The sequence below is a fragment of the Melitaea cinxia genome, chromosome 4 (genome assembly GCF_905220565.1).
Source record: "Melitaea cinxia chromosome 4, ilMelCinx1.1, whole genome shotgun sequence".
Classification (NCBI taxonomy): Eukaryota; Metazoa; Arthropoda; class Insecta; order Lepidoptera; family Nymphalidae; genus Melitaea; species Melitaea cinxia.
In genome coordinates, this window is record NC_059397.1 from 12,164,368 (window position 1) to 12,191,536 (window position 27,169).

The 27,169-nt window shown below is 33.8% G+C and overlaps 2 protein-coding genes across 2 annotated transcripts; both read left to right on the plus strand.

Annotated features, from left to right (window-relative positions):
• The first annotated feature begins 9,488 nt into the window (after positions 1–9,488).
• Positions 9,489–21,839, plus strand: LOC123670210 (mitochondrial ornithine transporter 1). The gene is made up of 6 exons (XM_045603718.1): positions 9,489–9,573; positions 9,647–9,891; positions 10,016–10,162; positions 20,177–20,309; positions 20,457–20,654; positions 21,659–21,839. The coding sequence occupies exons 1-6, from the start codon at positions 9,504–9,506 to the stop codon at positions 21,778–21,780; spliced, it is 915 nt and encodes a 304-aa protein (XP_045459674.1). The 5' UTR covers positions 9,489–9,503; the 3' UTR covers positions 21,781–21,839.
• A 2,367-nt stretch (positions 21,840–24,206) lies between these two features.
• On the plus strand, positions 24,207–26,751 carry LOC123670399. Its single transcript, XM_045603897.1, has 2 exons — positions 24,207–24,514; positions 26,471–26,751. The coding sequence occupies exons 1-2, from the start codon at positions 24,207–24,209 to the stop codon at positions 26,703–26,705; spliced, it is 543 nt and encodes a 180-aa protein (XP_045459853.1). The 3' UTR covers positions 26,706–26,751.
• Positions 26,752–27,169: the final 418 nt, after the last annotated feature.

The window sequence follows — 27,169 nt, forward strand, 5'->3', positions numbered from 1 at the left end:
TCTGCAGAAGCAGCCAACTCTTTTTTATCTAATCCGGTTCTCGACTTGTGTAAATATAAAACTACTGTACCGACATACAACATCACTAGAATCGGCTTGGTTAAAGGCGTACCAGTAGACTGGTCTATGCAGGAACTAGTTGAGTCCTTGGAGCTTCCCTCCGGTTGTGGACAGGTCATGAAGGCCCGACGTCTAAATAGAAAAACAATAAGCGAAGGTACTGTTACTTGGGTACCTACTCAATCTGTTGTCCTGACTTTCAGGGGGCAAATGCTCCCAGAAAAAATATATTCCTACCATACATCCCTTCCCGTGGAAATTTATAAGTTCCCGACAATCCAATGTCTCAGCTGCTGTCGTTATGGTCACATAAAAACTCAGTGTAGGTCAAAGCCTAGATGCTATAAATGTGCGCAGCCTCATACTGGTGAGTCATGTGAGGTTTCTGAAGATAATGCGACATGTTTACACTGTTCAGGCAAACATTTTACTATCAATAAGTCCTGTCCAGAGTTTTCTCGTCAGCAATCCATCAAGGTCATAATGGCACGGGAGAGCATTTCATACTTGGAAGCATCCTCCCGTATCCCCCCTTCCACTAGATCCTATGCAGAAGTAGCCAAAGAAATGTTTTCTCAAATCAAATACTCCCCCTCTATCCCCCAAAGGACCAGTCCTACTCCACCTATTGTACCTACCTCTTCATCTTACCATTCATATAGAAAAACAGATTCCCGAACTCCTCGTCCCCGACCTGCTTTGGGAAAAGGGTTCAACAAACAGGCTCATGATTCTATTATTTCTAATTGCCCCACTTCCCAACCCAACGGCTGCGCCCTTATCTCAAATAAAGATCCCTCCTCTCCTACTCTTAATCTCAATCTTTTACAAAGTCTCACCCAAATTTTCATTTCCATTGCCACTAAGTATACTGACTCGACAATACCGACCAACGTTGCCTCTCATTTATCCTATATTTTAGATTCCCTTACCAATGGCTCAAATCAACTTCCTTCAATGGAATAGCCAAAGCCTACGTCCTAAACTACATGAACTCCTTTTATTAATTAATCTTCACAAACCCATCATTATTGCCATCGCTGAAACATGGTTGGTTCCAGGTTCCCGGTTCCGGGTTCCAGGTTTCACCTGTTTGAGGGATGACAGGAATGATGGGTATGCGGGTAGTGCCATTCTTGTCCGGCACTCCACTCCCTTCTTCCAAATCCCTCTTCCCTCCCTCAGTCCTAATTTAAATGCCGTTGCCATTAGAGCCTTCAACATTTCTTTCCTATCTCTGTATATCCCTCATCCTCGCTCTTCTCTTGGCCCGGAATTACGATCCATATTCTCTTCCCTCCCTAGTCCTATCATTATCATGGGAGATTTCAACACTCACCACACTTTGTGGGGTTGCCATTCTTGTGATGGGTTTGCCCAAGTGTTGCTGGACATTGTTGACGATGTAAACCTTTGCATACTCAATGATGGATCGCCGACGCGCAGGGTTTGCCCTAATCAGAATACCATGTCTGCTGTTGATCTGTCCCTATCCTCTACTGCTCTTTCTTCCCGAATTTCCTGGAAGACTCTATCATCTACCTACGGCAGCGATCATTATCCTATCCTTCTCTCTCTCATTCTAAGCTCCCCACCACTTTCCACTACAGTCCCTTCCCTTAAAAAGTATAAACTCCACAATCCAGACTGGCATTCTTATGCCGCATCTGTTGATAGCATGTTAGATTGTCTTCCGGATTTTGTAGATGATAAAAATATCTTTTTTTATTACAACCATTTCTATAATGCTCTCATTTCTTCAGCTGACAAATATTTTAACAAAATTAATTTTAATAAAAAAATTTACTACCCTTCCACTCCCTGGTGGGATGAGGAATGTAGCTTTTTGATAAGGGAAAGAACAGAAGCAGAACAAGCGTACACACTATCTATGACTGTTGAAAATTTCATCAAATATCGTCATATCGAGGCAAAGTGTAAAAAGGTTTTCCGTAAGAAGAAAAAAAGTAGCTGGATTAAGTTCTGTGAGTCCCTTTCCCCCAGATCTCCCGCACATATAGTTTGGTTGAATCTTAAGAAATTTCGTCGATCCATTAATTGCGCTAATCCCACATCCAATGATCCAGTGGCATGGCTTAACGATTTCACAGACAAACTCGCCCCTCCTTATGTTCCTTTCAAGGACAGCTTTCCAACTCCCATAATTCCGTCTGTTTCTAATACTATGGACGCACCATTCTCTTTCGCTGAATTAGAATGCGCATTGAACGGCCTTAAAGACTCTACTCCTGGGGAAGATGGTGTTCCCTATTCATTCGTATTAAATTTAAATGATAAAGCTAAACAAAATTTTCTGAATATCATTAATGCTTGTTTCACGACAGGAATCGTCCCGCAACCTTGGAAGTCACAAATAATTATTCCAATTCTGAAACCAGGCAAAGACCCACTAAATTCTAATTCATATAGACCCATTGCTTTATCATCCACTTTGTGCAAAATTACTGAACATCTTATCAAAAATCGACTGGAATGGATAGTGGAAAGCAGAAAAATTCTCTCGCCCTTTCAATTTGGCTTTAGAAAGGGTTTGAGCACCATAGATAGTTTGAGTATTCTATCAACAGACATTCGAACTGCTTTTGCAAAAGGTGAGTTCCTGGTAGGTATTTTTCTTGACATCACTTCTGCATATGACAATGTACTGCTTCCGGTGCTCAGGCAGAAAATGCTACAACTGAGTATTCCTCCGAGGATAGTGCATTTCATTTACAGCCTGTTGTCTTGCAGAACCATAGTGGTTAAACACCAAAACCACTCTTTACTCCCCAGACTTGTCTGGAAAGGTCTACCCCAGGGCTCAGTCCTTAGTCCTCTGCTGTACAGCATTTACACTCACGATCTTGAACTGTCTGTTAATAGTTTTTGTAATATCCTTCAATACGCGGACGATATTGTCCTGTATCGTAGATCAAATTCCCAGGATGATACTACTTTTCGGCTAAATTCTGCTTTGCACTATCTTGACCAGTGGCTTTCAAACCATGGCTTATCCATTTCCGTCCCTAAAAGCCACGGAGTGGTATTCACAAAAAAGAGGAATATCCCGTCCTTTGATTTGTATATTAGGGGTCAAAGCATTCACTTCACGGATAAGGTCAAATTCTTAGGCATTGTTCTCGATTTCAGACTGAGCGGATTTTCTCATGTAGACTACATTATTAAAAAATGCGAAAGAAACATTAATTCCCTTAGAGCAGTATCAGGTGTTTGGTGGGGTGCCCACCCTTACACTTTAAAATTAATTTACAATGCAATAGTACGAAGTCATCTAGATTATGGAACATTTATCTTAGACCCCTTTAACAAAAGTGACTCAGAAAAGTTAAATAGAATTCAATATAAATGTCTAAGAATTATTGTTGGTGCAATGAAATCTACACCAACAAATGTCTTACAAGTAGAGTGCGTTGACCCTCCTTTACATCTCAGAAGGAAATATCTGTGCGATCGTTATGTCATTAAAACTCTCCAAATTTCTTCCCATCCCTTATGGTCTCGACTAAACGAGCTTTCCCTTCTTTGCTCCAATAGTATGAGAACCCTCCCATCCTGCCTATTAGACAGCTTTCTTAAATTCACCAGATTACCCCATCCTCTAGCATCATATCCCTCTAACCCTATTTTTAATACTTCCTATCAAGCTTTAGTATATCCCCCTCCCGTCATCACAGATCTTGGTCTAGTTAAAGGTGCATCTGATACAAAAACAAAGTTTCAAGAAAAGACGTATCAAAATTGGTCAGACTATCTTCACATCTATACAGATGCATCAAAGCTCTCCCCAGATAGTTGTGTTGGTGCTGCCTGCTGGATTCCTAAATATAAAATTGTCCTACAATTCAAATGTCCTCCTCATTCGTCAGTATTCACAGGAGAAGCTGTGGCACTGTTGGAGGCAATTTTATTTACACTTTCTCATAATATTCCAAAATCTGTAATTTTTAGTGACTCACTAAGTTCCCTGTTAGCGATTAAAGCTAACCTGTTTCGTAGTAAATTAAGAATTTCTATCGTTTTAAAGATAAGGGAGGCTTTACTCTCATGCTATCATAAAGGCTTAGAAGTTTTACTGGTATGGATCCCTGGCCATTCTGGTATTCCAGGTAATGAGACTGCAGACTCTTGTGCCAAGTCAGCGGTTCAACTTGGCTCATTAGAACATTTTTGTAACTCAAGTCAAGACCTGCGATCGTTGGCGAAAACTCATCTGGACAAATCCTGGACTTCATCATGGGTTGAGTCAACATCGGTTAAGGGAAAACACTACTCTGTCATTCAGCCTAATATTCCAAGGCGCCCTTGGTTTTTTCTTCATAGACATGCCGACCGCTGGGTAACATCAACAATTTGTCGCTTGCGCCTTGGTCACTCATGTACTCCAGTGCATTTAGCAAAAATTAGGGTGCGTGATCACTCACTGTGCGAATGTGGCCTCGACGAAGGTTCAGCATCCCATATCCTTTTCAACTGTCCCAAACTCCTTTACCCTATTTATGATGTCCTTCCCCCTGAAATCCCCCGTCCTGTAAATATTGTTTGCTTATTGATGCTTGTATTTAGTCCTCATTGTACATTCTTGTGTAGATATATCAAACGTAATAGAATTAAATTGTAAATAAATTAGGTAATTGTTCTATTATTTAATTGTTTATAGTGTAGATGTAAATAAATTATTAAAATATTCTTGTTTATGTATACAGTATATTTAGTGCTTGTGTTGTTTTAGGTTCATAGTTTGATATATAATACCTACTATTTTGGCAGCCTTCAAAATTCTACTGAGGTTGCTACCTCTAATTCACCGACCAATCTCCGTCGTGTCTTCTCCATCTTACGTGACATTGGCGAAATCATCTGTGCTATTCGGCACTAGTGAAAGCCATTAATTCTAAATTCATTCGAGTATACCTATATAATAATAAAATACGGAGCCAAAGAGAATATAAGTATATAAGTGTATAATCTATGATATAAGGTCTACGGAGCTAGTAAGTTACCTACCCCACCCCAGCCCGCAAAATAATGATATTTGTAATAAAAAAAATACTAATTGATAGATTTTGAATTGCTCAATTCAACTACGTTGTCCTTTTAAATTGCTCACCTCAAATTATATAATTAAAAATCAAAATTAAAAAAAAAAAACAAATATTTTCAAACTCCTATATCTTTCGATGTATACAATATTTTAAATTGCTCAAAGTGTTAAAAAACTGCTCAAGTTGCATTTATAATTGCTCAAGTATAGTTTGGAACAGATCCACTTCCCTTAATTTTTAAATAAATATAAATAGTTTGCACAAATAAAATATTGATATTTGTAAAAAAAAAAAATACTAATCGATACATTTTCAATAGCTCAATTCGACTACGTTGTCCTTTTAAATTGCTCACCTCAAATTATTTAATTATAAATTAAAAAAGTCGTTGAAAAATATTCTTTTATCAATATTTTCAAACTCGTATATCTTTTGATGTATACAATATTTTAAATTGCTCAACGTGTTAAAACCCTGCTGAAGTTGCATTCATAATTGCTCAAGTACAGATTTGAACAGCTCCACTTTCCTTAATTTTTAAATAAATATATAAAGTTGGAACAAATTTAACGTTTATATCGATAAAGTGAGCGCTGCAGATGCGCATAGACAATGATAGGAAGCCAAAAAAATTGCGGATATTCGTAATTAAAAGATGCTAATCGTTCGATTTTCAATAGCTCAATTCAACTACGTTGGCCTTTTAAATTGCTCACCTCAAATTATATAATTAAAAATCAAAATTTAAAAAAAAAAACAAATATTTTCAAACTCCTATATCTTTCGATGTATACAATATTTTAAATTGCTCAAAGTGTTAAAAAACTGCTCAAGTTGCATTTATAATTGCTCAAGTATAGTTTGGAACAGATCCACTTCCCTTAATTTTTAAATAAATATAAATAGTTTGCACAAATAAAATATTGATATTTGTAAAAAAAAAAAATACTAATCGATACATTTTCAATAGCTCAATTCGACTACGTTGTCCTTTTAAATTGCTCACCTCAAATTATTTAATTATAAATTAAAAAAGTCGTTGAAAAATATTCCTTTATCAATATTTTCAAACTCCTATATCTTTTGATGTATACAATATTTTAAATTGCTCAAAGTGTTAAAGAACTGCTCAAGTTGCATTTATAATTGCTCAAGTACAGATTTGAACAGTTCCACTTTCCTTAATTTTTAAATAAATATATAAAGTTGGAACAAATTTAACGTTTATATCGATAAAGTGAGCGCTGCAGATGCGCATAGACAATGATGGGAAGCCAAAAAAATTGCGGATATTCGTAATTAAAAGATGCTAATCGTTCGATTTTCAATAGCTCAATTCAACTACGTTGGCCTTTTAAATTGCTCACCTCAAATTATATAATTAAAAATCAAAATTTAAAAAAAAAAAACAAATATTTTCAAACTCCTATATCTTTCGATGTATACAATATTTTAAATTGCTCAAAGTGTTAAAAAACTGCTCAAGTTGCATTTATAATTGCTCAAGTATAGTTTGGAACAGATCCACTTCCCTTAATTTTTAAATAAATATAAATAGTTTGCACAAATAAAATATTGATATTTGTAAAAAAAAAAAATACTAATCGATACATTTTCAATAGCTCAATTCGACTACGTTGTCCTTTTAAATTGCTCACCTCAAATTATTTAATTATAAATTAAAAAAGTCGTTGAAAAATATTCCTTTATCAATATTTTCAAACTCCTATATCTTTTGATGTATACAATATTTTAAATTGCTCAAAGTGTTAAAGAACTGCTCAAGTTGCATTTATAATTGCTCAAGTACAGATTTGAACAGTTCCACTTTCCTTAATTTTTAAATAAATATATAAAGTTGGAACAAATTTAACGTTTATATCGATAAAGTGAGCGCTGCAGATGCGCATAGACAATGATGGGAAGCCAAAAAAATTGCGGATATTCGTAATTAAAAGATGCTAATCGTTCGATTTTCAATAGCTCAATTCAACTACGTTGGCCTTTTAAATTGCTCACTTCAAATTATTTAATTAAAAATCAAAAAAGTCGTTGAAAAAAATTCATTTATCAATATTTTCAAACTCCTATATCTTTTGATGTATACAATATTTTAAATTGCTCAAAGTGTTAAAGAACTGCTCAAGTTGCATTTATAATTGCTCAAGTTCAGTTTGGAACAGCCCCACTTTTTTGGCAGGCAGATTTCATACTTTCCTCGTATAATTAAAATACATTGTTAAAGTAACATTACTTTCCACTGTTATCCTCAATTGCCGGTTGCTTCTATTAAATAGTTTAAGGTGAGCAATTTAAAAGGCCAACCTAGTTGAATTGAGCTATTGAAAATCTATCGATTAGTATCTTTTTTATTACGAATATCCGCAATTTTTTTGCTTCGCATCATTGTCTATGCGTACGCGCAGCGTACACCTGTCTTATGATATGAACGTTAAATTTGCTCAAACTATTTATATTTATTTAAAAATTAAGTAAAGTGGGGCTGTTCCAAACTGTACTTGAGCAATTATAAATGCAACTTGAGCAGTTCTTTAACACTTTGAGCAATTTAAAATATTGTATACATCAAAAGATATAGGAGTTTGAAAATATTGATAAATGAATTTTTTTCAACGACTTTTTTGATTTTTAATTAAATAATTTGAAGTGAGCAATTTAAAAGGCCAACGTAGTTGAATTGAGCTATTGAAAATCGAACGATTAGCATCTTTTTATTACGAATATCCGCAATTTTTTTGGCTTCCCATCATTGTCTATGCGCATCTGCAGCGCTCACTTTATCGATATAAACGTTAAATTTGTTCCAACTTTATATATTTATTTAAAAATTAAGGAAAGTGGAGCTGTTCAAATCTGTACTTGAGCAATTATAAATGCAACTTCAGCAGGGTTTTAACACGTTGAGCAATTTAAAATATTGTATACATCAAAAGATATACGAGTTTGAAAATATTGATAAAAGAATATTTTTCAACGACTTTTTTAATTTATAATTAAATAATTTGAGGTGAGCAATTTAAAAGGACAACGTAGTCGAATTGAGCTATTGAAAATGTATCGATTAGTATTTTTTTTTTTTTTTTTTTTTACAAATATCAATATTTTATTTGTGCAAACTATTTATATTTATTTAAAAATTAAGGGAAGTGGATCTGTTCCAAACTATACTTGAGCAATTATAAATGCAACTTGAGCAGTTTTTTAACACTTTGAGCAATTTAAAATATTGTATACATCGAAAGATATAGGAGTTTGAAAATATTTGTTTTTTTTTTTTTAATTTTGATTTATAATTATATAATTTGAGGTGAGCAATTTAAAAGGACAACGTAGTTGAATTGAGCAATTCAAAATCTATCAATTAGTATTTTTTTTTATTACAAATATCATTATTTTGCGGGCTGGGGTGGGGTAGGTTAGTAAGTTTCCTTATAGATCAACCTTATTTATTATTATACTCTTTGCTAGTAAGTTTAGTGCAAATATTTATTCTACTCTATGGTTTAGTGCAAAGAGTAAAGTAACTTGCTTATACAAGTTTAGTGTTGGTTTAGTGTGCTTTTGTGATTGTATTAAGATGTATGTTTATCAATTTGTCCAATAAAGTCGCGCTCAAACTTGAATTATAAAATAATATTTTTAATTAAAATAATTTCATACTTACGATTATTCCTCTACGCTAGTTTCTTTACTTAAAAACACCAATTAAACGTAATAGTTTTTTACTTCTACATTAAGCAGTAAGTCCACATTTTATTCTTATCTTAATATTATTAATAGTTAACCTCGAAAACTTAACTTTATCTATATAAATAAAAATGAATGTTGCTAAGCGCTCTACTCGAGAATGGCTCGACCAATTCAGCAATTTTTTTTTGTATGCTCCTTAAGGCTCACGGAAGGTTATAATACTAAAAAAAATAATTCAAAAAAAATAAATTTTTATTGTTAACTTTTGACAAAACGAGCAGCTAGTTTATAATATCGGTAAATGTAATTACAATTTAGAAGATTCATAATTTTCATTTCATTTATTTTTCATTTATTTTTATAATAACCTAAGACCGAAGAACTTCTCTTCTGTTTTTTTTTTTTTTCAGCCGGTTCCTTAGTTTCAAAGGATATATTTTAAGTTGACTAAATTTTTTTTTTATAATATTTTCAAAGAGGAAGCATAAATATACTGGTAGTAAATGTTTTAAAATGTTAATGTTATTTACTCAAACCAAAATATTTGTTTAAAAATTATAATGATGCAATTTAATATAATAAGACATTTTCAGGGAAAGAGCAAAGGTGAATAAAAGTTTCTATAATTTTTAATGTTTTTCATTTTAATTAATTTTAGCCCATTCCAATATGAGTCATTCAGGAGGATCAACAGGAAACTTGAAAAATGGATTAATAGACTTTACCGCTGGGTCCTTAGGTGATTTTTATGATCTAATCTGATATTGTTAATTGTCATAGAGCTTATTAAATAAATACTTGTATTTTTTTAGGTGGTGTAGCAGTCGTGTATGTTGGACAACCTTTAGATACAGTAAAAGTTAAAATGCAAACCTTTCCACACCTTTACAAAGGAATGTATCACTGCCTAAAACAAACTCTTCGTAATGACGGTATTGTCAGAGGACTATATGCTGGGACAACACCTGCAATAATTGCAAATGTTGCTGAAAATTCTGTGCTATTTGCTGGATATGGCTATTGCCAAAAGTTTGTGTGCAACATTGTGGGAGCAGAGGTAAAGTATCTAAACATACAGAAATTCTACAGACATAACATTTGAAGGATTGCGATTCTAATAAATTTCCAGGATAAAATGCTTAGTATAAAAAAAGAATATAAAACAAAATTAATTTTTTCAGAGTGTTGATAAACTTTCAATGTTCGGAAATGCATCGGCTGGATTCCTCGCAGCGTTCTTCTCATCTTTCACTCTGTGTCCAACAGAGTTAATAAAATGTCAGCTGCAAGCCATGAGAGAAGTGAACATCCAAAGCTCACAAACAGCTGTATGATGACTCTCCTTTGGGTATTTCATTAAATATATTTCATATATCTTTTTACATATAATATAAACTAGCTTCATTCAGGGAATAGTGACTTCACATGTTCAACGTGATTCATTAAATTGGCATAACTTTTTTTATTTGTGAACCAATTAACATGAAATAAATACTTAATGTTAAGCTAAGCTTACCACAATATATTAGTAAAGAACACATCTAAATCGGATAATCCGTTTCTGAGATTAACATGCACAAACAAACAGACAAAAATTCTGACAATCATTGTTTTGGGTGCTATCTGCATTGATAACAAACCCAATAATATTTTTTCTCATATATCGACACCAGAAGTATCATTTAGCTTAAGGGACAAACCACAGTTATACAGGAGAGATAAAAACGATTATTATTTTCGAAACCTGTCTGTATCTTTTGTAATTATGTTCCAATTTTAATGGTGTCTAGGGCAAATTTTCTTAAATTTTTCCATTCTTTAATATAATAATTTCAAATTTATGAAAACTTTGTAGTTTAGAAGATAGCATGTCCCTTACATTAAAAAAAAATGGTTAAGTTGTCCCTTACCCTACTCAAATTTTATGAACATTCAATGGGAAATAATGTAAGCAGCAAGAAAAAAATAGAGCATTATATGGTAACAGACTCTTTTATTTATTTATTTAATATTTTTATATTTACCAACAGTGTTTGTACTAATACATTCATAAAATTAAAAAACTAAAATATACACAAAATACAAAAACAAATTAAAGGTAAACACACCATGCAACTATACAAAAAATAATTGTGTTTGCTCGCAAACGAAAAAAAAAACCGACTTCAATTACATCGACGAGTAATACAACGTGGATCGACGAAAAAATAGTCAAGTAACTACGCGTTATCAAAGATTACTCAAAAAGTAGTTATCAGATCTCAATAAAATTTATATGTGACCACATGACAAACATCAGCTTTTGATTAAATTAAAAATTATTAAAATCGGTACACCCAGTAAAAAGTTATTGCGGATTTTCAAGAGTTCCTCTCGATTTCTCTGGGACCCCATCATCAGATCCTGGTTTCCTTATCATGGTACTAAACTAGGGATATCTTCTTTTCAACAAAAAAAGAATTATCAAAATCGGTATACCCAGTAAAAAGTTATTGCGGATTTTCAATAGTTTCCCTCGATTTCTCTGGGATCCCATCATCAGATCCTAGTTTCCTTATCATGGTACTGAACTAGGGATATCTCCTTTCCAACAAAAAAAGAATTATTAAAATCGGTACATCCAGTAGAAAGTTATGCGGCATAATACAACGTAGGTCTACGAAAAAAGCGTCAAGTAAAAACGCGTTATTAATTATAACTCGAAAAGTAGTTGTTATATCTCAAATAAATTTAAATGGAACCAATTGGCACACACCACCTTTCGATTAAAAAAAAATTTGTCGAAATCGGTCCACACGGTCAAAAGTTCTGATACATAAAAAAAAAAAATTAAAAAAAAAATACAGTCGAATTGAGAACCTCCTCCTTTTTTGGAAGTCGGTTAAAAAATGTAAACAATTTTCCGAATATCAGTCAGTACCTATCTGACACTGTATGCTTTCACTACAATCTACTTGTCACTGTTGGTGAAACTTGGTCAAATAAAACAAGCTCTTCACGTGACTAAAATTCGTGCTGAATATGTAATACTAGTGCTATAGTGGTTGACTATTCTACAGAGTCTAGGGATAGCGGAGTTGGCTCCTAGGAAGGGCAGAAGGGTGTTACAGGTTTTTGTGGGCACTCACGAGGGACCCTAAAATATATTTTTTGTAACACTGGCGGACAATCTATTTTATTATTAACTAGCTTCTGCAGGCCTAGCATGCGCGCCACGACAAAATTTTGTCTACCCCTTTTCTCGTATTATCTCTCTATGTCTACAGTAGCTAACATGCGTGCACGCGATACTCTTCTCGTTACGTCAATAGAAGAGATAATCATTAAATTTTAGTGATCTGTGATATTTATCTCTACGGAAGCTAACATGACATCGTAATTTTGTCGAATTTTGTCGTTTTAGGAAGAGAAACTTCTCGTTTTCAATATTATCGACGAGAAAGACGATAAATAAAAAATAAATAAAACCGGGTGCCTATTTTTTGTATACCATGGTGTTTCCCTATTATAATTATATAATTTCGGTATACGAAGAGCGGGAAATGCGAAAAGTCGAGTGAAGTGTGCCATATAATGACACAAAAAACGTATTTGCGCCCTGTTGCTTCTTATTCTAAATAATAATAATAATAATACTTTATTTCAGACCAAAGTATAAGTCCATATTGGGTTAGTACAACAAGACAAGACAACATTCAGAATAAAAAACAAAACAAAATTATATTAAAAAATCAATAAGTAAATATAAAATTAAATAGAATAAAAGTAAAATCAATAATCAAAAAAAAAAAAACAAAAATTCAAAAAATTTTAAAAATTAAAAAAAAAAAAAAAACAATGCGTGATAGAATTACAATTATCTAATGTGCGACAAGATATAAAGCACAACACGAGCATATTGTTTTACATATATAATTAAATTCATTTACTTACGCCGTTTTATTTTCCATATTAGATTTTTTAAATTAGATATACACTTTTTATCTTAGCCAAAAGGCCGAGAACATTGTTAAATAAAACATGTGTCACTCGTTTGAAATTATACTGTGAATCTAAACGTTAGCTCATCCCGGTTTGGCACGATTGGTCAATAACCTTGTAAATTCAACTTTACGGCATAAGAAATAAGAATGATATTCAGTTGTGATTATGGTTGATAATGTTTCTGTACTCGACAAGGCGAAGTCTTCGGAAGAGAATTTTGTCTCTCGTAGTGCGCATGTTAGGGTAATCGAGAAAATACTCGATGTAGACATTATCTCTCTCTCTCGTCAAGAGATATCTCGTTGTATGCATGCTAGGCCGGCTGGATGCAGTTAAAATCTATGTATTCAAATCTTTCGGTAATAGACGGTATTTTAAAATACTTTAACCGCTCGTTGTATCACTTCAACTGATTTGCCAGTCTCTGCGAGCAGGTAAGGTGCCACATAAACCTTTTCTGAATCCGTTCAATTCGAAGCATATGTAAAGCATAATGTGGACGCCATACTACACTAGCATACTCCAACAGACTTCGTACTATACTAAAATAGCGAGTTATCCTCCTCCTAAAGGCTCTTATATTTCTAATAATGAAACCCAACATCCTCGATGCTCTCTTTACAGTGTCATTAATATGTGCGACAAAAGACATCTTTTTGTCGAAAATAACACCTAAATCTCTAACCGAAACCTTTTCCTCCAATTCAACACCACCAATTAGATACTGGGTTCGTATGGGCTGACTCTTTCTAGTGAATGTAATTTGTGAACATTTAGTGGGGTTAATTTGCATACCGTTTTTGTCACACCATTTCTTTTAATTATTTTTTTATTTTATTTATTTAACAATTTATGTACACTAGGATAGCAAAAGGAAATAGCTCTTATAAACAATGCTGGTACAAAGGCACTACTTATGCCATGATGGAATCTCTTCTAGTAGTCCTGCTACAGGAAACTTATAAAAGAGTCGCAAAATTAGCGTGTACAATCTAAACATATAGATAATAAAAATATAATATATAATAAGTACATAATTATAAAATATATAAATGCACACATATACACACGTAGATACAAAAAATACGATACTTATACATACACGCATACACATACGATACATAATATTATAATACATACGATAATATATTCCAATACGCATAAGGACACTTAATTAAATTGATTTTAGACTAGGATTGATTAAGGTAGAATTTTCTCACTCTTTTCTTAAATAGCGATAGTGTTTTGCAATCGCGAATTTCATATGTTAGGGAATTCCAAAGTCTAACGGAATGTACAGTAAAGGAGTATGAATAAAAATCGGTACGGTGGGTGGGCATCTGAAGAAGAGAACGTTTAAGAGATCTGCACGGAGAATCATCATCGTGAGAGAAAGAAAAGCGGTCCCGTAGATACGAAAGAGAACGAGGATTAAAAAGAGTCTTAAAAAGGAAACAAAGTATTCTAAAATTTCTACGATGGCGGATAGGTAGCCATTGAAACTGCTAACGAAAGTGACTTACATGATTATATTTTTTTAAGCCGAAAATGAAACGCAAGCATAAATTTTGTAGTCGCTCAAGCCTGTTAAGTAATTCTTCGGTGGCATCTAAACAAGTACTACTGTGGCTAAGGTACTAAAGAATATAGCCACCCCCTCTCTTCCCGTGGGTGTCGTAAGAGGCAACTAAGGGATAACACAGTTCCGCTACCACCTTGGAACTTAAAAAGCCGATCGGTGGCGGGATAATCATCTAACTGCTGGCTTTGAAATACACAGGCCGAAGACGGGCAGCAGCGTCTTCGGTGTGACAAAGCCAGTACTGCGGTCACCAACCCGCCTACCCAGCGTGGTGACTATGGGTAAAACACATGTGTTCACGTTATTTTTGGCGTAAACTTGTGGAGGCCTATGTCCAGCAGTGGACTGTATAGGCTGTAATGATGATGATGATAATCTAAACAAGTGACATCGGCGTAATCAATGATCGGATTTATGAGAGTTTGCACAAGAGAAACTTTAGTCTTGAAGGGTAAAAAATTTTGTAGTGCTTTTAGAGAATGGAGCGAAAAGTATACCTTACGACTGATCTCATTGATATAAGCATTCCAGTTAAGATTGCAGTCAAAAACAACACCTAAGTTCTTAGCCGAGTCGGAAAAAGTAATAGGAACGCCGTCGACGGTAATAGGGGACGGTAGTTCAGTTATATCAAGTCGAGAGCGAATGCGTTTACTACCTATGATTAATGCTTTAGTCTTTCCCGGGTTAACAGTAAGACCGAAGCTATCAGCCCATTCAGTAATACGCCTTAGATCATCATTGATAGAGATAATAGCAAACGCGACATCATGTAACTTACAATGGCGATATATTTGCAGATCGTCAGCATATAAGTGGTATTTGGAAGATATGACCTTAGTGATAGAGTCAATAAAAACTAAAAAAAGAAGAGAGGAAAGTACGCCACCTTGGGGAACTCCCACAGTAAGGTTACACCAGTTGGAATACGATGTATTTACTTGAACACGCTGTGAACGATTCCGAAGATAAGATTCAAACCACGCTAATGCGGATAAAGAAGTATTAATAGATTTTAGTACGCCAAGAAGGATGTCGAAGTCGATAGAATTGAAAGTATTACTAAAAACAATAAGTATAAGGATTGTAAGCGATTTATTCTCCATTGCTAAGCGAATATCATCAGTTACGTCGATAAGAGCCGAAGTTGTGATATGGCCTGGACGAAAGCCAGATTGATATGAATTGAGAAGATCATTAGAGTATAAAAAGAAAGAAAACTGCTTGCGGACAATGCATTCAAAAACTTTAGAGAGAGTAGGCAATATGGAAATAGGTCGGAAATTAGCTAAAGAAGAAGGATTGGTAACTTTAGGCAAAGGAATAACATTTGCTTGTTTCCAGGCTTTCGGAAAGGTACTTGTGGTAAGAGAGTAGTTGAAAATATGGTTAAGAATCGGTAATAAGAAAGGGAGAATCAGCATAATCATTTTCAAACATAACTTGTCATTGCCAGCGGCCTGCGATGAAATTGAAAGGACTGCAGTTTTAATATCTGAATCAGTTATAGGTATAAAGGAGAATAGAGTATTGGGTAGTGGTAATTCTGATAAATATTTTAGAGTGACTTTTTTGACGTTAGAACAGTTTCGTAGGAGAATGGGAAAAAAATTTGTTGAGAGCATCTAAGTCAAAATCACTAGGTGAAAGGATAGGATAGGTATTAGGACCCACGGACTTAAGAAATTTCCACACGTTTGCATTACTTCTATTTTGGAGAGAAGAGTGAAAATATTGACGTTTGGCGGCACGACAAAGACGGTTGCATCGATTACGAAGAGTTTTGAATTTTTGGAGATTACCTTCGGAAGGACAAATTTTGAATTTCCTTTTAGCGCGATCTCTAAATGCCATTTCCTCCTTGATAGTATCGGAAAGCCAGGGAGCGGGATTATGCTTGACTTTGATTCTTTTAAGTGGTGCATGCCGATCATAAAGGTCTAAAATCTTCGCATTAAGGTTTTTAACTTTTTCGTCGATACTGATGCCACTCAATACATCAGACCAATAAACATTCGAAGCATCACTTTCCAGCGCCTCCTGATTAATATTCTTATAGCTACGTCGAAAAATTAATTGAGGTTTAAATTTAGGGGGACGCACACGATAGGACAGGAAAAGTAGATCAAAAAGTTATCTAAATCTTTCTACATTTATAACTCGTAGCAGCTTAAGATCATCATCGTATAAAAGAGCAGAGGTATTTTTAAAGCATCGGCATAAGTCATTCACAAACAAATTGAACAGGATAGGCCCTAAGTGTGACCCCTGGGGCACATCAGATGTTATTATAAATTTATCTGATTCAAACACATTAGCTATAACATAGAAATAACGATTTGTCAAATAAAATCTGAACCAGTCTAACATCGAGCCTGAGAAACCGTGCAATGATAACTTCTTTAACTATGCGCAATGTAGAACCTTGTCGAATGCTTTACTGAAGTCAGTGTCGTCCAGTGAACGTCCACTAGAGTATTTTTATCCAAAGCTTCAACCAACGCATTCTCTAACAAAATCAAATTAGTAACCGTTGATCTTGCTTCAAGAAAGCCATGTTGATCTTCTGAGAAGAATTTTCTGCAATAGGATCGTATTTTAGGGCATATCAGTGACTCAAATACCTATGCAAATATACACAACATAGATATAGTCTATAGTTTGTGACATAGTTTGGATCTCCACTTTTGGGTACAGGAACAACCTTAGCTATCTTCCACCGCGAAGGAAATACTCCAGTTCCGATCGAAGTTTAGTGTTGCAATTTGATGTAAAGATACTTATATCTACTTAAATAAATGATAGTACCTGGGTGACCGAGCTTAGCTCGGTATTTTTAGTAAATCGTGTTTTTCTTTGGAAATCATATTTAAATACGAATTACATATTTATAAAATATGATTATTATTTTTTACCAACAATAATAAAAAATATAAACAAATGTAAAAAAAAAAACTAAAATAAAAAATAATAATAATTAAAGAATAACAAAGATAAAATATGAATAACATTTTTCGATTTTACCGACAATAATAAAAATAAGAACTGGCTCTTTAAATAAAAAATAACGAGTGCAATTAGAAGAAAAAAAAAAAAGAAAAAAATAATAATCGATCTGAAAATTTGAGGATGGTCTTTTCGGTCGACCGCGATCGGCGATTTCCCACCTGAGCTATTACAACTTGATTGACATTTACGAAATTTACCTTCGTATTGTAACGATATTGTAGCCATTTTTTCATTGTCTAAAAACTGGGATAAAAGGACATCTTCTAAAAATGAACCCTAGCTAGATTTATTTATCTACCTCGAAATTCCCTGCATACTAAATTTCATGAAAATCGTTGGAGCCGTTTCCAAGATTTAGATTCATAATATAGAGATATATACATACATACATACATACAAGAATTGCTCGTTTAATAGTATTAGACTTAGAACCTTAAAGTCTATATTTCATTCACACTAATATTTATAATTCTAAGGAAATAATTGTGTGTATTTGTAAGATTTTTACAGCTAAGCCAGGTAATAAAAAGTATATATAGACATATATTATATGACCTATTATATGTACTACGTGGATAACTCTTGTATACATATATTCACTAAACTAACATGACAATTTTAAATATTTGCCATCCCTTTTCGCAGGAAAGTGGCATAGGCCTCTTTCCCCATGTAGGAGGATTTGAAGCCGCGTTGGCGCAACGGTCACAGCCATGGATTGTGCCTGTTGCGCTGGCAGTGCGGGTTCGCTCCCCGCACATGACAAACATTTGTATTGGCCGAACAGGTGTTTGCCGTGGTCTGGGTGTTTGTGCAGTCCTTGTGGGTCTCCCCACCGTGCTACGGAGAGCACGTTAAGCTGTCGGTCCCGGTTGTTATCATGTAAACCTGATAGAGATCGTTACTCATAGTAGGGATATAAATATATCCACCAACCCGTATCGGTGCAAACTCTTGTTTTTTTCATACGCAGATCTTTAATTTGTAAAAGTCGCTGAAGTAAATACTGTATCGGCCAGACTATTGAGATAAATAAAATCAGTATGTTCGAAAACATTTACACAGTATGGCTGAGGCCGTTTTCGGGTAAATTCCATGTAACTTGGCCATTGAGAAGGTGCCCAAACGATTAGTTTTTTAACTTCCTTCTCTATAATAGCATGCATGCTATCCACTGGCCTCACTACTACGTGCCTCATTCTGCATTATGTTTTCGTAATCAGAAACATTGTTCCGCTCTGGCCGTAATTTATCGGTATGTAACGGTAGTCTAGTATTCAATCTACGTGCCATTAGTAACTTAGGGGGGGGGGGGGGAACTAACTCCATTTCGTGGAGTGTTATGTAAGTAACTGAGATAAAAGTCAGATCCTGACTCCAATGACTTCTTAATAATATTTTTAACCGTTTACACGGCGCGCTCGCTCAATCCGTTAACTTGAGGATAGTAAGGAGATGTCGTAGTATGAGTAAACCACCAAGTAAAACAGAATTACCTAAACTCCTTTGAAGTATATGCAGGTCCATTATCAGTAACAAGTTCTACCGGAATCCCATGCTGTACAAACTGATCTTTTAAAGCCATAATAACAGCGCGCGTGCCAATTTTTGTTAAAGGACACACCTCTGTAAAATTAGAAAAATAATCGACAAGAATCAGATAGTACGTTTTTCGAAAAACAAAAATATCTGATCCTACCTTTCTCCAAGTTCCAAGGTGATAGTAGAACTATGTTATCCCTTAGTCGCCTCTTACGACAGCCACGGGAAGAGAGGGGGTGGCTACATTCTTTAGCGTAACCACACAGAAGTTCAATCATAAACCATAATAAATAAGATTAATCAACTTTGCAGAATTCAAACTAATGTATGTCAAAAACTTAATATAATATATTAATTACGTGTCACGTTGTTTGTCCGCAATGGACTCCTAAACTACTTAACCGATTTAAATCAAATTTGCACACGTGTGCAGTTCGATCGAACATGAAAGATAGGCTATATTTTATTTTAATATATGTAATTATTATATTTAAAAAATAAATAAGGCGATACGAAGTTCGCCAGGCCAGCTAGTGATTACTATATGATTTCATATTTGATAATAAATAATGTTCATTCAATAAATATTTGAATTTTGTGCATGTCATAAATTTATGGCTATATCATTACATAGTATAAAACAAAGTCGCTTGACGCTGTCTGTATGCTTAGATCTGTAAAACTACGCAACGGATTTTCTTTAGAAATAGTGATTCCAGAGCAAGGTTTATATGTATAATACACGCATAGTATAGCAGATGAACACTGATATTTTTAGAGGTTTCTAATGTGATGTCGTAAATAAACACATATTTTGCGTTTACATTGCAAATATATATTTTATCTTTTATATTTTGTAATCAGCATTGCGCCCATGTTAAGCCGGTTATAATCTTGTATTTAATTATTAAATCATCATTATAGTAATTTTACCACATCAATAATAATCATTAAGATAATCAAAATTAAATTAAAGTTGTAATTGAAAATTAACTAATATAAAAAATAAAAAAAAAACTGTGCGTAACTACCTATAATATTATTAAATAACCAAAATTCCATTAATTTAATTAAATAATGACATTGGGATATTTTCCGATTCTTATAATAAATAATACTTCACGTATTATGGAATTGAAGAGAACAATTTTTATTACATTATTCATTTGCATCAATCATGATTTAAAATAGTGAAATTCATTATTAAGAATAAATTTTGTTTTAGGTAAAAATTACTCCATTTCAATTGACACAACAAATTTTAAGACAATATGGAATACAAGGTCTATTTCGAGGGCTTATACCAACAATCATGAGAGAAATGCCTGGATACTTTTTCTTCTTTGGTGGATATGAAGGTAGTTTTTTATATGAACAAGATACGTTCATATTTTAAACTTGTATTGTGTAAAAGTAGCAAGTACATTAATAATATAAAAATTTTTAGTAGTTTTTTTTATTTTATTACATATTTATTTTATTTATGTATGCCTCACATTTTTCAGGTACAAGGGAACTATTAGCAAAACCTGGTCAATCGAAGGATGATATAGGTTTTGTGAAGACGATGATAGCAGGAGCAGTCGGTGGATTAGTGTTATGGACTGTTATTTTCCCTACAGATGTCATCAAGTCTCGAGTACAAATCTCAAATAAAAGTCAAAAATTTCTCACTGTTGGATTGGAAATCATTCAAAAAGAAGGTATATATTGCTAACAACTATCTATGTAATATGTATTTTTTTCCTAAATATTATGTAATGAGCTTTAATTTTTTTTGTTTGTATGCAAAACTACTCACTACAGTATTAAAACTACACTAAGGGCTGTTTTACCAATTGTAGAAAACGCTATTTGATGGATAATGATATCCTACAGATAAAAGTTTTTGATGTATTATTCTTTCGCACCATCGAAATCCAATGTATTTATGAGATACTAGCTTCTGCGCGCGACTTCATCAGAGTGGAACAGATGCGCGCGCAAAACTTGATCATTATTTTGCTGTGATGTTATTCATTGAAATCGAATTATGTAAAAGGCTATTTTGTTTTAAATAAATACTTGTGATGAATAACGTGTTTATTTCGATAAGGATTAATATCATGTTTATAAAAATATCTTCGCAAATAATGCATTATTTTAGAACGAACTTGATTAGCATAAAAAAGGTTATAGTGAGCCAACATTAAAAGATAGATATATGCTGTCGCGGACTTTTTTTAGAACTTTTAAAGAGGATCAATTCTGTCATACATGATTTTTGCGAAACTTTAACTGTTTTCACAGCGCACGCAGCGGAAGCTCTCAAAAGGAAAAAAGAACCCCCGATTTTGAAACATTCTTCATTGGTTCTCCGCTCCTTTTGGTCTTAGCGTGATGATATATAGCCTATAACCTTCCTCGATAAATGGGCTATCTAACAATAAAAGAATTTTTCAAATCAATCAAACAAATAAACTCTTCAGCTTTATAATATTAGTATAGATTTCTATTCCCAAAAATGAATCTAGAAGCTAGTTTCACGTCAATCAATTAAAACAGGTCCTAATGACCTAATCTACCTCCTTTTTCTAAAGTCTTATCATAACGTATTTCCAAGATAAAGTTTATCCACAATTGGTGAAACAGGTCCTTAATGTATTTGTGCTGATTAATTAACATAAATAATACCTACGCACACTTAATGTGTAAATTTATTTGACAGGAGTGTTGGCCCTTTACAATGGTCTGAAACCTACATTAGTTAGAACAATACCAGCGACAGCTGCATTATTCGTTGTATATGAATATTCGAAGAAATTTATGCATCAGTCATTCGGTGATTAGGTACAAGCTGTAAAAATGTATAATGTTTGATTTATAGTACAATAAAATGATTCTTGAGACTGTTTTTTTTTTAATGCGCTAATTGACCTTATTTCTCGTTAAGTGCTAATAACAAACAAGATAAAGTCAATCACTCAAGGCAAAGAAATTGATAAATATTATATTCCTGGCCATTTATTGGTATATTATAATCTAGTAGCATAATTTTAAAATTATGTTGTTGGTATTTACTTTTTTTTATACTTTATGAATTAGCTTTTTTAACCGACTTCCAAAAAAGGAGGAGGTTCTCAATTCGATTGTATTTTTTTTTGTGTATATATATATTTTGTGTATATATCATTTTTGTTTTAGTCGAAAGGCGGTGCGTGTCATGTGGTCCCATTTAAATTAAATCACGATCAAACAATTGCTTTTTAAGTTATATCAAATAATGCGTATTTACTTAACTATTTTTTTGTTGACCTACGTTGTAATGTTGTATTATACCGCATAACTTTTCACTGGTTTTACCGATTTTAATGATTCTCTATTTTATTCGAAAGCTTATACTTGTCTTGTGTTCCAATTTTATTAAGATATGATCACTACTTTTTGAGTAATCTTTGATAACGCGCATTTACTTGACTATTTTTTCGTGTATCTACGTTGTATTACTTGTCAATGTAATTGAAGTCGATTTTTTTTTGTTTCCGAGCAAAAAATTATTTCTGACAATTTTATTTTTTTCCTCGTTTAACTATAATCGCACAAGATCTACACTGCATTCCACGCGACATAGAAGACATAGATAATACATTAATAGATACGAACTTAAGGTCAATTGTCGTCACAATCGATAAACTCTAATCTTCAGTAGGTATTATATTATATTGTTATTATCGTTCGACTTTAATCTACAATCATTTAATACAGGAAAAGTTTGTTTGTTTGATAATGCTAATCTTATCTTATGCTGCAGTGTGATCTTACAAACTGACTCTACAATTTTTTTTTTGTAAATAAAGTTGTATTAAGGGGAAGAGCAAAAGAGAAAGTCATAAAATATCTATAGCATTCATTTTTATTTGCTAAATCTGGGAAGGTTTTATAGTTCTTATTACATTTTAATTATTAAATATTACTATTCCTTACAGTAGAATAAACATAATTTACAACATTTTGTATTGAATAATTATTAATTACTAAAAACTAAGTACTTTATTTTGGTAAATTACAGTACAGTGCAACCTTAATATAACAAATATCAATTTAACGATTTATATAAGATTATTAATATTTTTAAATTATTATATATAATAAATTAATTGAAATAATTAGATAAATAACATTAAACTAAAAAACCTTAAGTATATATATACATAATATAATAATTAAAAAATATTATTAAAAGGAGTCCCTTTAGGCAAGGTTCCGAAGATACTGGCAGCATTCCCCCTTTGAATAGCTAGACTAATTCTTTGTCCGAAGTAGCTGCCAGCTCTTCGGTCTCCTGTGACGTCGAATAACCTTTTAGATATTTCCTTAAAAAGGGTTATAGCACTAGGACCCCACGGACCAAGGGTCTCGACACCGAATGGGACAAAATCATATTCGGAGCCTAGACCCCTGTATTTGTCTGCTTTTGTTTTTTCCGCCGCTTCACAAGCCGCACCAGCTCTGTTGTTGGTTCCATGTAGATGGGAAGGGGCCAGCGTGTCTGAACAGGTTGCATCCCATACCAGCACCCGGCCCATCTTCCATGGAATCAAACTCATACCGTCCGGTCTCTTGCCATCGTCTCTTGCAATACCAGTCGGCTCAAGTAGACTTGGCACGTTGACGGTGGCAAGGGACCGGCGTATGATATCGTTAAGTGCGGCATGTCTCGAGAAGCGGCCTGCACTTTTTAGGCATGACAGACCGTGATGTCCTAGCTTATCGACATCACTGCCACAGGGACATTTATGAGGAGCGCAGACCGGAACCCCAAGCCGTAAACAGGTTGCGATTCGGAGCGTGTCAGGCTCAAGAAATGTTCCTGTATTTGTCGAAGGGTACGCGTGAAGCCAGTAGCCAGCCTCATGCGTACCCACGGCCAAAAGCCTAGCACGCGCCGAGCCTGTACTACAGCTTAAAAGATTTTCATAAGTCAATTTGCAGTTTATGTCGTCCCAGCTCCTCTGTGAATTTGGAGAAACTGGAAAATTTTGACCTGGGCATGCAATTTTAATTATTTATGTTGTTGGGAAATAAAATTGTCAACTTCAAAATAATATGATGCAATACTAATGTGTCAATACATTATGTCAATTCTAAACAAAGAACCTTAATGAAATTGTAAAGATTTAAGATAATTAAGTATTGATAACTTGAATTTTATATTAATAAGTGCTTATTTTGTTAGTATAGTTATAAATTAAAACAAAAGTATTACTGTGCAAGTAATGAGTGAAAATTACCAAATCCATGATATTTTACACTATTCAAGGAAGTCTAAGAAAAATCGAAATGGAACTTCCTTAGAAGCTTTTTCAAACAGTAGAAGAGATGATAATGAGGAATTACCAGAATCGCCAAGAAGCGATAGAGTAACAGCAGACACTGCAAGCTGTAGTTGCGATATAGACATGGATGTGGAAATAGCTAATATTCTTCACAAAAAATGTCCCGTTATTGTATTGGCTCAACAACAGTTACAACGACTTCTAGATGAAACGGATAAATTACTTTGTGATAATAGTCATTGTTGCAGGTAGATAACTTTAATAGAGTATTGTTTTATGATTATATACCAGGTTTTTTGGTTAAAAACAGGTCATTTTGAAAGGATTTTTTTTTTTAATTCAACATCACATAATTTATGAAAAACTTGCCAGAAAAACAGCTTGTCTTTTGCGGTAAACCAATCGATAAGCCATTTTCCAACTTTCTTGAGATTGCGAGCCTATACCCATGATGCGAAGAGCTCAAAGTCAAATAGCGCCAGGTCTTTGGAGTACGGCGGATGCGATTTCAAAGTGTCTGACTGATTTGCTGTGTGAAACAAAGCATTGTCGTGTAACGAAATCACATTGCCATGTCTTCTAGCCCATTTCTGTCGTTTTTCGATTAATGCGTGCTTTAAATTTATCATTTATTGACGATGGCGTTTTATATTAACGGTTTCGCTGAGCTTTAAAATTTCATAATACCTACTCAATATTACTCTGACTAGACAGAGAGCATGGTATTTTTGTCGAAGTGATTTGTGATAGGTGTTGATGGACTGGCTTAGCTAGGTGAAAAACATGATTTTTTCCGCTTCAGATTTTCTAAATAAATCAATTTTTCGACAACCATTACAATTCGATGCAAAAACGATTTCTTTTCGTGACGTTGAAGCAGAATTTTATAAGTGACTTGCAATTTTTCTTTTGACGTTAATTCGAACTGTACGGCACACATTTACTGAGTTTATTGATCTTTCCCATTGCTCGCAAACGTCTACCGATAGTTTCTTTTGATACATGTAATACTCCTGCTAATTTCCGTTGATTTTGAATTAATTCACCATCTATTATCTTCTGCCATTCCTCGTCTTCACATTTTTGATGTCTACCAGATTACTCATTGTCTTTCACATAATCAATACTTTGAAATTGTTGAAACCATGTTCCAATCGATGGAGCGTATTTACTATTTGTATCTACTAGCACACGATGACTCCCAATAGCCCTTTTTCTAATGGTAGAATAAATAAAAAAGTGCGTGCGTAGAAAGTACACATGTCAGAAATGACACTTCTTTGACAAACTAATTTGTAAGTCTTGTTTATATTTATACAAATCTAAAGCTTTAGATTTCAGTTCCAGCCCCATCGACAAAAACGTTGCCGTTTCATCAAAACGTTGCCGTTTCATCAAAACGTTGCCGTTTCATCAAAACGTTGCCGTTTCATCAAAACGTTGCCGTTTCATCAAAACGTTGCTGTCTCATCAAAACGTTGCCGTTTCATCTGTAAAAATTTTAATCTTATGCGCCTAAAGAAGTTTCACTTCAAAAAAGTAATGCGTATTGTAAATCTTCTGTTTCAGTTTCTTTCGGCGAAGAATTTTAGGGCCACTATTTTAAACTTCTCTTTCATCGTCATAATAAAGTCCTTTCGCTTTAAAAGCAAGTTTTAGTATTCATACCGGACATTTCGAATTCTGGAATGAAGTATGATGGATGATTCTATTGTCTTTGTATTTTACAAAATAGGTGACGATATAAGAAACCAGTAGTGATAGAATAGGGTCTGTAGGATCTTTTCAGTAATCTGCGTCTTTATAAAGGTAAATTAGCAAAATCTGCGAGCTTAACTCGCGCCCGGGGCACAATACCTTTGGCTAAAGCCCAATGCGAAAACCATATAATATGTCCAGCATGTTTTTGTTGCGGACCATTGGCGACCCTTTGTGGGCCCCCTTGCCCTCTCTCGCTACGCCTCTACCAATTACCACTAATTTAATCCCAAGAATTTCATACAATTCTTGCGATTAAATTAGTTTAATCACTACTTAAATTTTAATTTCTTTTCGTGCAACTCGGCGTAAGCCTCACAATTCGCTAAAATACAGCTGATGATCATCCCGAACTATTACAATTTTTCCGTATGAACATCGTTTTAAATGCATATATTATCGTCCTTTTTATCGGAATAAAAACTTTGTTTAATTTATTTTTTCAGATCTATATACGATGTTTTTAAGTTATTTAAAGAAGTAATATGGAATCAACATAAATGTAACTGTGCTCTTACATTTATAATCCTACTAACGTTTATCATAGGCCTTATACTCGGCGCAGCTTCATGTGGAACTAGCCTGCGGAAGTTTAATAGCCCTATTCTTTCGTGTATTGATAATTTATTCATATCAGATAAATATTCAACCCTTGATGATTCATTTCGTGCTATTGTTTGATATTAAAACAATGTATTTATATGCTAATATACGCTCTGCCACATAATTTGTGTCTAAGTAGCTATACTTAGACACAAATTATGTGGCAGAAATTTTTAGGAAATATAGAAAGAGATAATAGGTACTTGGGGTCTGTTTAACTAGTTGTGAATAACGTTATTTGATAGATGACATTATCCAACAGTTAAAAGTTTTTGATTAATTAATCTTTTATACCATCGAATTCTACTATATTTATGAGATATTTCTAGTCGCATATATTAATCTTAAGGTTGTAGCTTATTAATTAAAGAGAAACAGGTCCTAATAGTCTATTCAACCTTCCACTGTCAGTCTATTTGTATCGTCATCCACAATTGGTGAAACAGGCCCTTGAAGAGTAAGATCCCTTATATTATATATATATCCCATATATCCCCATAAGATCCATCTCCGACCTTACTTATTTTCCGATGAACAAAATA